The 15,621-nt window shown below is 47.1% G+C and overlaps 1 protein-coding gene across 1 annotated transcript in view; it reads right to left on the reverse strand.

Annotated features, from left to right (window-relative positions):
* Positions 1-15,621, reverse strand: part of LOC118780222 (metabotropic glutamate receptor 7-like) — a 123,148-nt gene that overhangs the window by 63,480 nt on the left and 44,047 nt on the right. The window contains exon 2 of the mRNA XM_036532629.1: positions 7,795-8,011. Coding sequence (XP_036388522.1) covers positions 7,795-8,011 — 217 coding nt within the window. The remainder of the gene's footprint in view (positions 1-7,794; positions 8,012-15,621) is intronic.

Here is a 15,621-nt window from a genome sequence, read left to right on the forward strand (position 1 = left end):
GGCACATTTTCCAAAGGTTAGACAGTGCAGAAATACACATACAGGTTGTGAAGAGTCTCTTTTCAGAGAGTGGAGGAGCTGAAGAGGCAGCGTGCTGCGTTTCTCCTGTTGACTTCCAGCCCTCTCCCTTTGTGGGAAAGCTAAGTGGCGATGTCACTGCTGTCTGTCACAAGGACACAGAGGATATTAACCACCCAAGACAAGCAGGCAAATGGAAAATGGAGAGAGAAGAGAGGGAGAGAGAGTGCCAGTCGACGCTCTTTTGTCCTGCATTGTCTCTGTTCAGGGAGAGCGCGGGACCAGAATGCACTGCTTTCTGTCTAAGGGCTAACTGCAAATTACCGAGCCCCAGGTTTCCACACAGAGGCTGCAGTGAGCTGAGTGATCCAGAGGCCAGCTGTGGCTCACTGACCTGTCTCTGTTGCTCACTCACACACTCACACACTCTCTCACACTCTCACACTCTCTCACTCTCTCACACTCACACTCACACTCACACTCACACTCACACTCACACTCACACTCACACTCTCTCACACTCACACTTACACAGACTCACAGAGGCTGCAGTGAGCTGAGTGATCCAGAGGCCAGCTGTGGCTCACTGACCTCTCTCTGTTGCTCTCAAAATCTATGCTTATAGATACCTGCAGAATAGCTGCAATACAGAGCACTGACACACACACACACACACACTCGCACACGCACTCGCACACGCACACACACTCGCACTCACACACTTACACGCACTCGCACTCGCACTCACACACTTACACGCACTCGCACTCGCACTCACACACTTACACGCACTCGCACACGCACACACACTCGCACTCACACACTTACACGCACTCGCACTCGCACTCGCACTCACACACTTACACGCACTCGCACTCGCTCTCGCACTCGCACACGCACTCGCACACGCACTCGCACACGCACTCGCACACGCACTCGCACACGCACTCGCACACGCACTCGCACACGCACTCGCACTCGCACTCGCACTCGCACTCGCACTCGCACACGCACTCGCACACGCACTCGCACTCGCACACGCACTCGCACTCGCACTCGCACTCGCACTCGCACACGCACACGCACACGCACTCGCACTCGCACTCGCACTCGCACACGCACACGCACACGCACACGCACACGCACACGCACTCGCACTCGCACTCGCACTCGCACACGCACTCGCACTCGCACACGCACACGCACACGCACTCGCACTCGCACACGCACTCGCACACGCACTCACACTCGTACTCACACACACAAACACACACACACACACTCACATGCACCCATATAACACACATGCTCATAAAGTGCACTGTATATTCTACACAAATGTATTAGGATTTCAATTCTGAATTCATGGTATAAGTAGCTAGTTAGTTGATGTGTGCTGTACTTGCCCACAGACAGTATGGAGTGTGCCTCAAACTCTGCATAACTCAAACCAGGCTGGAAAAACCTTGTGGGAAGTCTCAGTAAACAGAAACAGCTAAATAAAACTTTTTAATCTAAAATGCATTCTCTCTTTCCCCTTCTCCTTCCTCTTCAAAGTTAGACAATTTTCCCCTGCTCTGTCACCGCATGGGCTGCAACCGTAGCGGCCTCTTAAAGTTTTAATGAGCGATTAGGCTTCGGATGAAGACACGTCAATGAAATATTAATGACTGCAGGATGTGAAATGTTTGCCCGAGGGATGTCATTAACTTTTTTAAGTTTGCTGCCGATGGGCCCAGGCTGAGTCTGCCGGACACTGAGGGAGCAGACAACGCCGCAGACGCTAGCGGACAGAGACCATCTGCAGGGGCAGGGTGACACCCAAACAGCCCTCCAATCCACATCAACGTTACTGCCAGAGGGGCGGGACAAGATTACTGTGGGACAATTTGATTGGTCAGCTCAAACATGGATGAGGTCATTCTGTAAGACACTGCAGTATGCGGTAATGTTGTCAGGAGAACCAGAGTTCATCCATCATTTTCTTGAGATCCTGGCCTCTGGGTGTTAGTCCAAGTTGGCTAAGCAACCAATCAGCAATACCGAAACACGAGTGCAGCTTATTGGTCATAACCTGCTGACTCGCTTGCATCAAAGACGGTGAAGGACAAGAGTGTTAAGTCTGGCTTTTAAGGCGTTTTAGCCTGAGACAGTGATGAGACTGACCTCAGATCTGATGAAAATCGAGTGTTTGTAGCTGAAATCAAAGATGACCCAAGTGCAAGACGTCATGGGAGCACGCAGTGATTGTCAGTCATCATGTACGTTATGAACGTCCACTGAGCAGGGTTAGTTATTCACAGCGCTGTAAAAACAGTTCTTGAAGTTCTGCTTCCCCTCTGGCCACAGCGGTGATGCTCTGCTGTGTGTGTGACCCGCTCTGCAGATAGCTTCACCTGCCAGTGCTGACTCTCTGTGGCGGTCCTGCTCCCTCATCATGACCGAGGGACTTTTCAAACTGCCTGTGTGACACTCTGAGTGAAGCAGACCACGCCAGGACATGGGACCGCTGTGCTCCACAGAACCGCAGCGAGATGCTCCACAGAACCGCAGCGAGGTGCTCCACAGAACCGCAGCGAGATGCTCCACAGAACCGCAGCGAGGTGCTTCACAGAACCGCAGCGAGGTGCTTCACAGAACCGCAGCGAGGTGCTCCACAGAACCGCAGCGAGATGCTTCACAGAACCGCAGCGAGGTGCTCCACAGAACCGCAGCGAGGTGCTCCACAGAACCGCAGCGAGATGCTCCACAGAACCGCAGAGAGGTGCTTCAGAGAACAGCAGCGAGGTGCTCCACAGAACCGCAGCGAGGTGCTCCACAGAACCGCAGCGAGATGCTTCAGAGAACCGCAGAGAGGTGCTCCACAGAACCGCAGCGAGATGCTTCAGAGAACAGCAGAGAGGTGCTCCACAGAACCACAGCGAGGTGCTCCACAGAACCACAGCGAGGTGCTCCACAGAACCGCAGAGAGGTGCTCCACAGAACCGCAGAGAGGTGCTCCACAGAACCGCAGAGAGGTGCTTCAGAGAACAGCAGCGAGGTGCTCCACAGAACCGCAGCGAGATGCTCCACAGAACCGCAGCGAGATGCTTCAGAGAACAGCAGAGAGGTGCTTCACAGATCGGCAGTGAGGTGCTACCCAAGCAACAGCAAGACACCAACCGTGAGCAATGCTGTGAGTCAGGGTTTGAGGAAACCAAGCATGCAGCCAACTTTGCTGTGAGTCACAGAGCAACGAGCAGGTCCGTCACGGAGCTCTGGTGACGTCTGCATCTGAGAACAAGGTTTGTGCCACTTCCTGTCCTGTCTGACCCCTACTTCCTGTTTTTGTGTGTGCGTGTCCGTGCATGTGTGTGTGTATTGGAAGGTTTTGTAAATGTAATTAGTCCATTTGCATTTACATTATTCCATTCAGAAGGGTCCAGACGACACAAGTGAGCGCGCAGCATCAATGCTGCCTTGCGTTTTCTCAATTGCATTTTTACATAATTATGATTCTTTTGAGATAATTAAAGGTGTTGCATTAAAACAATGCAAAGGTGCTGTTTGTGTGTGTGCTCTGAGGTGGAGGGAGAGGTGTGGCTGCAGGCAACGGGGGTGTCGTCCTGCCGGAAGCGTGAAGGCAAACCTGCACTCGCATGGTGAAAGAATCTGCACAGTCGCATACAGCTAACTGCTGTCAGAGCGCTAAAGCTCAGGGAAAGAGGCACAGTGCTATTTAAAGCACCAAAAACCCAGGAGTCCACACAGCCAACTGGCTTCAGAGCTCACTAACCTAGTAGCGCCTACTAACATACACCAAGCTCAGACCAGATCTGCTTCTGAACAACAAATCAGAGTCAACTACAAACCTCTGCTTGGAACATTGGGACACTGAGACAAAATCACAAAGAAAACCTAACTGCTGCTGGATGCTTAGCTGTGGTTTAGCAGGCCATCACTGTCAGAGACACAGAGCAGAGAGACAGATCAGAGAGACACAGACAGAGAGACAGAGATCAGAGAGACAGAGCAGAGAGACAGAGATCAGAGAGACAGAGCAGAGACACAGATAGAGAGACAGTTCAGAGAGACAGATCAGAGTGACACAGACAGAGAGACAGACAGAGAGACAGAGCAGAGAGACACAGACAGAGACAGAGATCAGAGAGACAGATCAGAGAGACAGAGCAGAGAGACACAGACAGAGACAGAGATCAGAGAGACAGATCAGAGAGACACAGACAGAGACATAGAGATCAGAGAGACAGAGCAGAGAGACAGATCAGAGAGACACAGATCAGAGAGACACAGATCAGAGAGACAGATCAGAGAGACACAGACAGAGAGACAGACAGAGAGACAGAGCAGAGAGACACAGACAGAGACAGAGATCAGAGAGACAGATCAGAGAGACACAGACAGAGACACAGAGATCAGAGAGACAGAGCAGAGAGACAGATCAGAGAGACACAGATCAGAGAGACAGATCAGAGAGACACAGACAGAGAGACAGACAGAGAGACAGAGCAGAGAGACACAGACAGAGACAGAGATCAGAGAGACAGATCAGAGAGACACAGACAGAGAGACAGACAGAGAGACAGAGCAGAGAGACACAGACAGAGAGACAGAGAAGAGAGACACAGACAGAGAGACAGATCAGAGAGACACAGACAGAGAGACAGAGCAGAGACACAGACAGAGAGACAGATCAGAGAGACACAGACAGAGACACAGATCAGAGAGACACAGAGCAGAGAGACACAGACAGAGAGACAGATCAGAGAGACACAGACAGAGAGACAGAGAGACAGAGATCAGAGAGACACAGACAGAGAGACAGATCAGAGAGACACAGACAGAGAGACAGACAGAGAGACAGATCAGAGAGACACAGAGCAGAGAGACACAGAGCAGAGAGACACAGACAGAGAGACAGAGCAGAGAGACACAGACAGAGAGACAGATCAGAGAGACAGATCAGAGAGACACAGAGCAGAGAGACACAGAGCAGAGAGACAGATCAGAGAGACACAGACAGAGAGACAGACAGAGAGACAGAGATCAGAGAGACACAGACAGAGAGACATAGAGCAGAGAGACACAGACAGAGAGACAGACAGAGAGACAGAGCAGAGAGACACAGACAGAGAGACAGAGCAGAGAGACAGAGCAGAGAGACACAGACAGAGAGACAGAGCAGAGAGACAGATCAGTCAAAGCACAGGCTCAGTGGCGACGGCCTAGCCACAGAAATGGCATAAGAGAAGAGAGGCTGTGAGGTCACTGTGAGACAGGTGAGATGGAAACAGAGATGCACTTTCTCCTGCCGATTGGAAATAAATACTTCAATTATCCCTCCCCACATTTAAATAATGAATAAATAATGACGAGGAGAAACTGTAAAGTCCTGCGGGAGAGGAAGCACGGTGTGTATCAGTGCCACATCCTGAAGGAGGGGGTATCAATAGCTCTAAATACGAGTTAATGTTTTTTAGCCATTTAAGAGTAGTTTAGAATATATTTATATATTCCTTTGCACAGCTGTGTAGCCATGCCAATAACGCTTATTTAAATTTGAATTTGAATCTAAGAAAGAGAGAGGGAGATGGATGAGAGAGAGAAACCACACATCTGAAAAATGTCTCTCAGGTGTGAAGCAATCAAACAGACAAAAAGAGCTCTAATCACTGCCTCGGCCAAAGACTCCAGGGACACGAAAGAGCAGCCGTGACTCAGGAGCATTCAGAGTGACCTGCATTACAAACACCTGTGACCGGGGGGGGGGGTGAGAGGGAGAGAGAGAGAGAGAGAGAGAGGGAGAGACAGAGATAGAGAGGGAGAAGGAGAGAGAGAGAGGGAGAGAGGCAGAGAGAGGGAGGGAGGGAGAGAGAGAGACAGAGAGAGGGAGGGAGGGAAAGAGAGAGAGAGAGAGAGAGGGAGGGAGAGAGAGACAGAGAGAGGGAGGGAGAGAGAGAGAGAGAGACAGAGAGAGGGAGAAGGAACGAGAGAGAGAGAATGAGTCTGGGGGGTGTAATGTGTCCTGGGGCACATGAGGTGGCGCTCTCCTCATTGTGGCTGAATAAGGCTGCTGTCAGCAGGCAAAGCTTCTGAAGCACATCTGTTTTATTGACTTTCCACATGCAGGTGTGTTCTACTTTAGAATTAAAGCATCACCGACTCACTTATGCACAGGTTCTGCAGGGTTTAGCCAGGAGTGAGAGAAACATGGAGAGCACATTCAATGTGAATTATGAAACTGTAAGGAAATCAGAAATATCCATCTGCCTCGTGCAGTTCAGCACAAGGTTACATCTCTCCTGTACTACTCAGTCTCTTCTTCTCCTGCAGTGCAGTTGCCCATGAGCAATGTGGTCGCTACAGAAAATCCCAAACTTTCTGAACTCGCGTCCCGTTGGCTGGCAGCGGAGGCGTTCGGACACGTGACCCTCCCACACAGGCACAGCCTGCCCCCCCAGGGACCCCCCCCGCTGCCGCATTCAGGCCCTGCAGCCATCTCTCCTCCAACTCCCACAATCCTTTGCTCCGCTGACCTCTGTGAAGGTACACAGTGTTCTGTCCTTCCCACGGCTCTGCTTTACCTGAGATGGAGGAATGTTTTACCTCCAGCTGACACCAGCCAGCCTAAAACAAGCCCGCTGTGCCTGGCGGAGATCAGAGAGGCAGAGAGAGTACAGAGAGCTCTGATGCTCACGCTGAGGCTCTGTACTCTGCAGAGGAACACACAGCACATTGCCATGCATTTAAAAAGGGTTCTGTAATGCAAAGAGGTAATTATGCAGAATAATTACACTCACTTAATCAGTGCTCCATACGTGAAACAAGGTAAATTAAATCAAACATTTTAAACCAAATCACTGGTTCTAGCATGGCTTAGCCAGCATCACTGGTTACCACGGAAATACAAGGCTGAGTTCTGTTTCTTGCCTTTGTAAAGCACTTTTTATGAAAGCTGCTACATTAAGTTATTTTTATGTTTCTATCATTTCAAACTACTGTTTTCCAGCTGTTTTCTTAGGTTTTAAATGGTCCACCTGCTTACAGGGTCTGTTAATCCCCTACAAACCCCCCTGTCTGGCTTTCTGGTGGTTCCAAAAATAATAAAACCTAAATCTGGTGGTAGAGCTTTTTAACACAGGGCTCCTTTATTATGCAACTGCCTACCAAATTACATCTGGGAATTAGGCACAATCTAAATGTCTGAGTCCAGATTGAAAATATATTTTTATATTAATTCCTGTAGTCAAATTTGGAGTTCCTGTTTGACCCTTGGTCAGATATCACATGAAGACTGGGAATATCATTTCATCAACCAGCTACACACTTTTTCCCACATTTTTCATAACTTCAGGTACATTAATCAGCAGTTTTTAAAGACAGTCAACTAGCTACATTTCTGAGCAATATTTTAGCCAACCTAACTGCAAGCCAAGCAGACAAGCTAGCCAGACAGCAAGGCTATACATCTAGCTAGCTGCTATTTATTTAACCAAGTTAGCTAGTTATAACTTTAGCAACACACACATTATCTTCAAAATCATACAACTGGCAGGTTAACTTGACAAAAATCATAGGCATTTGGCTTCTAATTCAACAGTTCCCATTTGAAAGACTGTCATTCCTAACTAAGTTTATCCAAAGCGATTATCCAGAAGCTGCTAGCAACTGTAACCTCTCCTCCCGTTGGTACCGCGGCCTCCTGGATGAGCCCGGAGGAAGTGGCTGTACCTGACTGGGGTTGATTCCTGTGTTGCCATGGCGACCCACACTGACCTGCATCGCGGGAGATCTGCATGAAGGCCTCCACGCCCTTCTCCCCGTAGCTGCCCTCGGACGCCAGCGTGGACACGTAGCTCCAGCCCATGGCTTTCACCACGTCCACCATGGCCTGTGCCTGGAAGGAGTCCGGCGGCACCACCCGCGAGAAGAAGTCATAGCGGCGGTCATCGCTCAGCTCCGGGGCCGTTGAAGCGTAGCTGATCTGAGGGATCTGATTGGAGGAGAGGCAACAGCAGGAAGCAGAGAGAGAGATCAGAATCCAGCCGGTTACGGACAGCCTCTTACCGATGAGAAACTGTCCGGGATCAAGGGTCAAAGGAAGACCTGGGACGGGGTCAAGGAAAACGGTCAATGTACCCTATAACATGCTGCAGGCTAAAGTAAAAAATACAAAAGAATCTTTCAGTCAGACCCAGCGGAAGGAGGAATCTGAATTCTCTTTGATGTTTGTCTCTGTATGGAGGAGAGGAATGATAAGATTCTAAATCATTTTAACTGCCGTAGCTCTCCCTCTCTGCTCTGACACCTGCCTGGCCTCCATGGGCTGGGGTCAGCTCAAAGCACAGAATATTGATCATAAAAGATAATATTATTTTGAAATAAGTATGTTCTCTAAGTATTGAAATTCTTGCATCGTTGCATGCACAGCTTCATAGAAAATATTCAAATGAGACAGGATTGTGTTCCTGTATGAACTCTCACATAAGCAGACGCATTATTTATGATCTGAATATAAAGTGAAAAATCCTACTGGAAAACAATATTAAATACATACATTTTGCATATTTCTATCAGCAATTCAAATGAAATTGAGACATATTTTACCATGCATTACTGCTCTTGAAAATGTGTAGTTAAAATTGCCAGAACATTCTAAATCACATTCCTATGCATTTAAAATCCATTTCATGGTGAGCTTCTAATGTGTAGAGCGATTGAGTTGAGTATGATCAGTTTAGCGGTGTCTTCACAGTGGCATATAACAAAATTCAGGGGACAACGTATCTGGGAGGGGGCCCTTTGCAGGTTGACCTGTTAGTTTCTCCTAACCCCAATGAAATGGCTGCATGCTGTGATTGGCCCTTAGCGAGCTACATACAGTTATGTTAAATCAATTTCAATTACAACACAAAAGATGCCGACTCGCTACCTCAGACTGCCTCACAAGTTAGACTGTCAGTCGCTGCATTAACCAGGAGTCTGAGATCCGAACACATTCAGGACCAAACCCATGCTCTGTGATTTTGATGGTAATCACAGACATAACACATAACGATGGCTAGTTTGCAACTACGTAATGACAGACCTATCTTGCGAGCTAACTAGTAAAAGGGTTGCACAATGTGTCTCACATGTCTCACATTTACCTGTGTTGTGTCTTGGGTGTAGCGCTCACTGGCGTTCAGCTTGTCTTTTTAAACTTGCTAACAGCCCCCTTTGAGTGACTGAAGCTGCGTGCATCTCCGGCGGTCAGGGGAGGGGGGCCGGCAGGGAATTTGACAGATTTCTTCTTGAGGAAAAGTGGAGCAAACAGTCTAAAATCTGGTAAGAGGTAATTAGGGAAATCTAGCCATCATCTGCTTGGGCTCACTTTTTCTTTTTCTCTCTCAGGGACTTCTGTTACCAGTGAGATCACTCTTTGATGCAACTTCCCCTCACACAGCTGCGTAACGCAGCTGATAACCAGGCGTGCCTGGCAGCACATTGCGTCTGATTACTTTGCCATAGAAAGATTTCCGGCTAAAGCCCCTGAAGCCTGGTGTTAATGACGTCACTCTTTGACGGCACTGCAGGGATCCGCATTTCGGGGACCCCAGTACCGTGTGCCTTGCCCAGCCATCGCGTACACCAGTGTGGCAAACCCTAACCCGACCCCGACCCCAACCCCGACCCCGACCCAGCAGTCATGGTCATGGAGGCCTTGCAGCTCTGCTCCCTCCTGGTGCCGCTAACGGCCGCGGCGGCTTCTGAAGCCGATAGTTTCTGTGTTAAGAACTTGTGGTGATGATGGCTGTGGGAGAATTTCTGAAGAGACTTAAGTGTTTAGCTATATTTTGTTATGATATTACTATTGATTTTGTGACCTTATTAGATAAAGTATTTGTACTTTTACTTTATAAGATAAGGATATATAGAATATGGATAAGATTGTCTGTAAATGTACATTTTAAACAGTGTAAGGAGTATTAAGTTTAATGTCTATATATTAGGGTGCAGACACTTTAATATCTCATTACTATATTGCATGAAATATTTTAGCTGTATTTATAACAATTTGTAATATGTTTATATTTTAAAGTATATACAGTTTAATGTCTTGCTGCTGTGTTATATTCAAAAGTGTGTAGAGTACTGTGATGCTTTAATTTGTATTGGCTGAATTATCTGGTGTCAGTCTGACATGTTGAGGTTGAGTTGTCTCCTTCCTCCCTGTGTCAGCTGGGTTTCGCTGGCACAGATCCACACAACGTAACACACAGCACGGCAGGGGGTCAGGCCTTCGCCTCGCAGGAAAACCAAACGATTATCCACACAACGCAACCTAACGTAACACACTGTACGGCAGGGGGTCAGGCCTTCGCCTCGCAGGAAAACCAAACGATTATCCACGCAACGTAACACACTGCACAGCAGGGGGTCAGGCCTTTGCCTCGCAGGAAAACCAAACGATTATCCACACAACGTAACACACTGCACAGCAGGGGGTCAGGCCTTCGCCTCGCAGGAAAACCAAACAATTAAAAACAATCTGCAGTCCTCTGGAAATGCACTGCAGCACACTTCAGTTAATGAAATTATCATGAAAAATGATTAAGCAAAGTCTTTGAATTATCACAACACTGTGTAAACAAATGTGTGGTGCATTAATGTTTAATAAATGCCTAATCATGTGCAGAGTACGCTTAGCTTCCTCATTAATCAGCAGTGATGATTTATTTACAGTTTAGTTGGTCCTATTGTAGTTGTAAAGACTGGCAGTGGGATTCATTTTTTAATTCTGAGTTTTGCAGCCTAGATCATTTTAAATGGCTTCAATGCAGGTTTGGTCCTAATGAGGAGAGCGTGGCCAGAACTAACCGGCTGGCAGGTTCCCAAGCCCCGTTTTATCCGCGGTGGAAGACGAGTACTCCGTCGGGCTGACGTTAGCGTCACTCAGCACGCTGTCCAGGTTAGAGCCGCAGGGCTGTTTTTTTAGTTTAAAAAGAAAAAACAGAGGCCTGGGTTTATTTGATCTTTGGCCATTTGGCCGAAGTCCTTTAGCTCCAAGACTTTAATCCCCTAATTTAAATGTGCTTCCAGAACATTCTCATTGCTGTGTTTCTTATGTCTCCTTATCACTGCCTGTTTTCAATTAGCCTTTTAATCTCCGCTGAATTAAGTGGCAAGAGGACTCATTTTAATGCAGCAAATAGAGCAGTACTGCTGTGTGTGTGAGTGTGAGTGTGTGTGTGTGTGTGTGAGTGTGTGTGTGTGTGTGTGTGTGTGTGTGTGAGTGTGTGTGTGTGTGCGTCTGTGCGTGTGTGCGTCTGTGCATGCGTGTGTGAGACCGAGTGTGTGCATGTGCAAGTGTGTGTATGCTGTGTGATTGTGTGCACGTATGTGTGTGGCAGGGTTAATTCATTATGAGCATAAACACTTCTATAGAAACTATAGTATAGACTCAAGAAAACATTATTTCCAGCTTCTCTAGAGCTGTTTATGGAAGTTTAGGTTGATAAACTCATAGAGTTCTGTTGTCATGACAATGACAACACTATTTTCTGCTGATTAATGAGTGGATCACATCCCTAATTTCATTTCTTTCCTTTCTGGATGTCAATGTGAAATCCAAAGGCAGAGCTGTGAGATACACTGTCACTGACAGACAGAATAATCCATCATGCATTGCACCCTGCATAACATGCCGGGTAACTCAAGTGAAAGTGAAATAATTACTTTCATTACAGTTAGGGGAAAATCTATCTAATGTTTGCTGCCATTTAATACTTCTACAATGGCCAGTGAGCATGATAAAAAACATGATTAAAAAAAGAATGGAAATTCTTCCATCAAACGGGAGCCAGCTTTGATGAGGCCGGCGTGGTATTGGTACACATCTGGTCGCACAGAAATACGGAAGATGACACTGTAGTTGTGTACACTGTAATGTTGTTACTGAGCCATGTAAATGTTTGCGTGCATAAAATTCAGTTACTGTAAAATTCACATGACTCATGAGTGTGTACAGTAAATGACAAATTAGTACACTATGGTTCAGTTCATCAGTGCTAACATTAGTGAACGGTTTTGTTTATTTAAGGATTTCTTTATAATTCTAAAGATGCTGCAGACACACTTAACATTTAGTGTGCGAGAGGTTCAGCAGGGAGAAGGCTGCATATGTGCATGCAGAAAATCAGACACCAGGGCAGCACTGGGTAAGATACGGGTGTATAATGAGATGTAGGTGTGTCAGGCTGTGTGTCATGGGAAGAGGGCAGAGTCATGGCTGCAGAGATGTGAGGGACGTGGGGGGGCTCTGTCACCCCCCCAGGGGACCACATCTCCCCAGCTGTGTGGGTTTCAGGAGCGACACCTCGTATCGTCTCTGGACAGTGCGGCTCTTTCTGACAGGCCCTGCCAGCAGAATGACCCTCAGTTTCACTTTCCACTTTCCAAACCCACTGAGGTAATCAAATATTGACAACTGACTCATTACACCCCTCTTACCTGATTACTCTGTCTGATGAAAGCAAAGATTAATGCATACAGACAATCAAAGACGCTCATTCATTCCAAGATAGGCTACTCTGATGCATCAAGGAAAGCTGCCAGGAGGACAAAGAAACACCACAGAGAAAAAACAACCTGAATCAATGAACTTGTCTTCGTTCAGCGATTTGAGCTGAAATTCATTCAGCTTCAACAGAAAACTGCAACAGAGAACCAAAAAATCAATGAAGTATTTTAGAAATCTTTCACCATTTCAGCATTGTTCAGGCAGCTGGAACACGGGGGTCAGGACTTCTGAGCCAGATTTGAAATGAGTCCTCCTCCAATAAGATCGCTTGCTACCTCGAGCAGTATTCTGTCCACCAATAAGATCGCTCCCTGCCTTGAGCAGTATTCCCTCCTCCAATAAGATTGCTCCCTGCCTCGAGCAGTATTCCCTCCTCCAATAAGATTGCAACCTGCCTCAGCAGCAGAGCATCTCATCGTCCAATCACAATTCAATCGTACCCTACCTTAGCTGTGGAGTATCTCAGGGTCCAATCATGACGTTATTGGTATTGATCACAGTAGCTGATTGCTGCTGTCTGATAAAGCTCTGCTTGAACACACACCACCTACAGTACAAAGAGTCTGCCATTCTCCCGCATGGCACTGTAATTCCAGAGAACAGCAACAGAGATTCCAGTAAAAGTTCCCTTGAGAAGGATATATCAAATGAATCAAACATTGTTATCCAGCACAAGGTGTGTCACTGGTAATCTCCAGAAATATGTACACACAGGGTTAATAGGAATGGCTGTGTGTGTGAAGGTGTCTATCTGGGGAAGGTGAAATGTCTGTCTGTCAGGTCAGGCAGGTGAGTACATCAGCACCTCTGCAGATTACAAAGTAAGTTTATATTCCCCTTTCCTTAAAGCTGCTTTGTCCATCTCTTGTCAGACAGTGTTACGGCCCAATATTTGTTTTTTTCTATATTGCACTGATATTAATAACCCAAAGTGCTGTGTCAGCACTGCATGCAGCTCAGATGGGGTACGTGATTATGTGTCCCTGCATACTGCACACTGCCTGTCCTTGCCTTAGGAGAGCTTTCACTGCCCCCTCCTTCACTGGGACAAAATCATGGTGAGAAACCTGAGACTGGGACACAACACACAGTCCAATACTGCAATAACCACTTATACCTACCCATACCTACCTATACCTACCTACCTATCTATACCTATACCTACCTACCTATACCTACCTACACCTACCTACACCTACCTACCTACCTAACCCTACCTATACCTACCTACCTACCTACACCTACATATACGTACCTACCTACCTATCTATACCTATACCTACCTACCTATACCTACCTACACCTACCTATACCTACCTACCTATACCTATCTATACCTACCTACCCACCTACCTATACCTACCTACCTACCTACACCTACCTATACCTACCTACCTACCTACCTACCTATCTATACCTATACCTACCTACCTACCTACACCTACCTATACCTACCTACCTACACCTACCTATACCTACCTACCTACCTACCTATACCTACCTACCTACACCTACCTATACCTACCTACCTACCTATACCTACCTATACCTACCTACCTATACCTACCTACCTACCTACCTATCTATACCTACCTACCTACCTACCTATCTATACCTACCTACCTACCTACCTACCTACCTATCTATATCTACCTACCTATCTATACCTAGCTATACCTACCTATACCTACCTACCTATCTATACCTACCTATACCTATCTACCTACCTACCTACCTATACCTACCTACCTATACCTACCTACCTATCTATACCTACCTACCTACCTACCTACCTACCTATACCTACCTACCTACTTACCTGTCTACCTACTTACCTACCTACCTATACCTACCTACCTATCTACCTATCTATCTATACCTACATACCTATTTTATATTATATTATATATCTTGATAATATTATATTATCAAGATTTCACTAAAATAGCAATAATAGCACTAATAGCAATACTGCAGTAATACTACTAGCTGGTGAAGGTGATGAAGTGTGATGTCTGTAATGACCAAACAGACATTCACTTTGTCTTTTGAGTTTTGGCATGTACATTTGCCCTGTGATATAATGCAGTTTACCCTAATTTTCTGTGTTTGGATGGTGCTGTCCTGAGGCTGGTTAACAGGGGTGGATGTGCAGTGAGCTTCAGGACCAGCTCTCTCTCCCTCTCTCTCTCTCTCTCAGGGAGTGGCAGGTAGTCTCCCATCAGTGTCTCCTCTGAGACAGGGTGTAATGAGATTCCTGAAAAGCAGATCTGAGGCATATAAAAGGCAGGGGGGGCTGTTTACCCCCAGGAATGTGAAGCACATGGCTGGCCTCTTTATTAATGACCCTGCTGGCCTGTCCCGGAGAGGGACTGCGCCGACCCTTAATTAAAGACACGGCGCAGCATTACGGAGAGGCTCTGCTGTCAGGGGACGACCCCCGCCCCCGTCCTGCCGCAGGACCGGCAGATCACACTGATCCAGGATCTGCCTCCTCTTCATTACCGTTAATTAAACAGCAGAGCACAGCTGGAGCATTGTTTAACAGACTGATCCCTGAACCAAATTAAGCTGACGTGCTACATTAACAAATACATGTACAGGGGGTGGGGGGGTCGGGGGAGGGGGTGCAGCACCAGCCAAGTGCTGAGCAAATTACCACCCCTTTCTCTGAGGAGCCAGCCCCCGCCGGTACTGAAGGATGACTGGGGTGGGGGGGGGTGTGATGACACGTCCCATCCGGCTATAATCACAGTTTAAAAGAAAACGTCCTTGCAGAGTAGATTTGTAGTTAATTTGTTAGCCATTTACAGCAGTTGGTTTTATCATTATGACCTGCTGGTCAGGAGAGGCACAAATCAGTAATCCAATTATAAGAGCTCTCTCTCTTTCTATCTTTTCTCTCTCACTCTCTCTCTCTCTTTCTCTCTTTCTCTCTTTCTCTCTTTCTCTCTTTCTCTCTTCTCTCTCTTTCTCTCTCTCTCTCTCTCTCTCTCTCTCTTTCTCTCTTTCTCTCTCTCTCTCTCCTCTCTCTCTCCCTC

Source organism: Megalops cyprinoides, chromosome 7 (assembly GCF_013368585.1).
Source record: "Megalops cyprinoides isolate fMegCyp1 chromosome 7, fMegCyp1.pri, whole genome shotgun sequence".
Lineage (NCBI taxonomy): Eukaryota > Metazoa > Chordata > Actinopteri > Elopiformes > Megalopidae > Megalops > Megalops cyprinoides.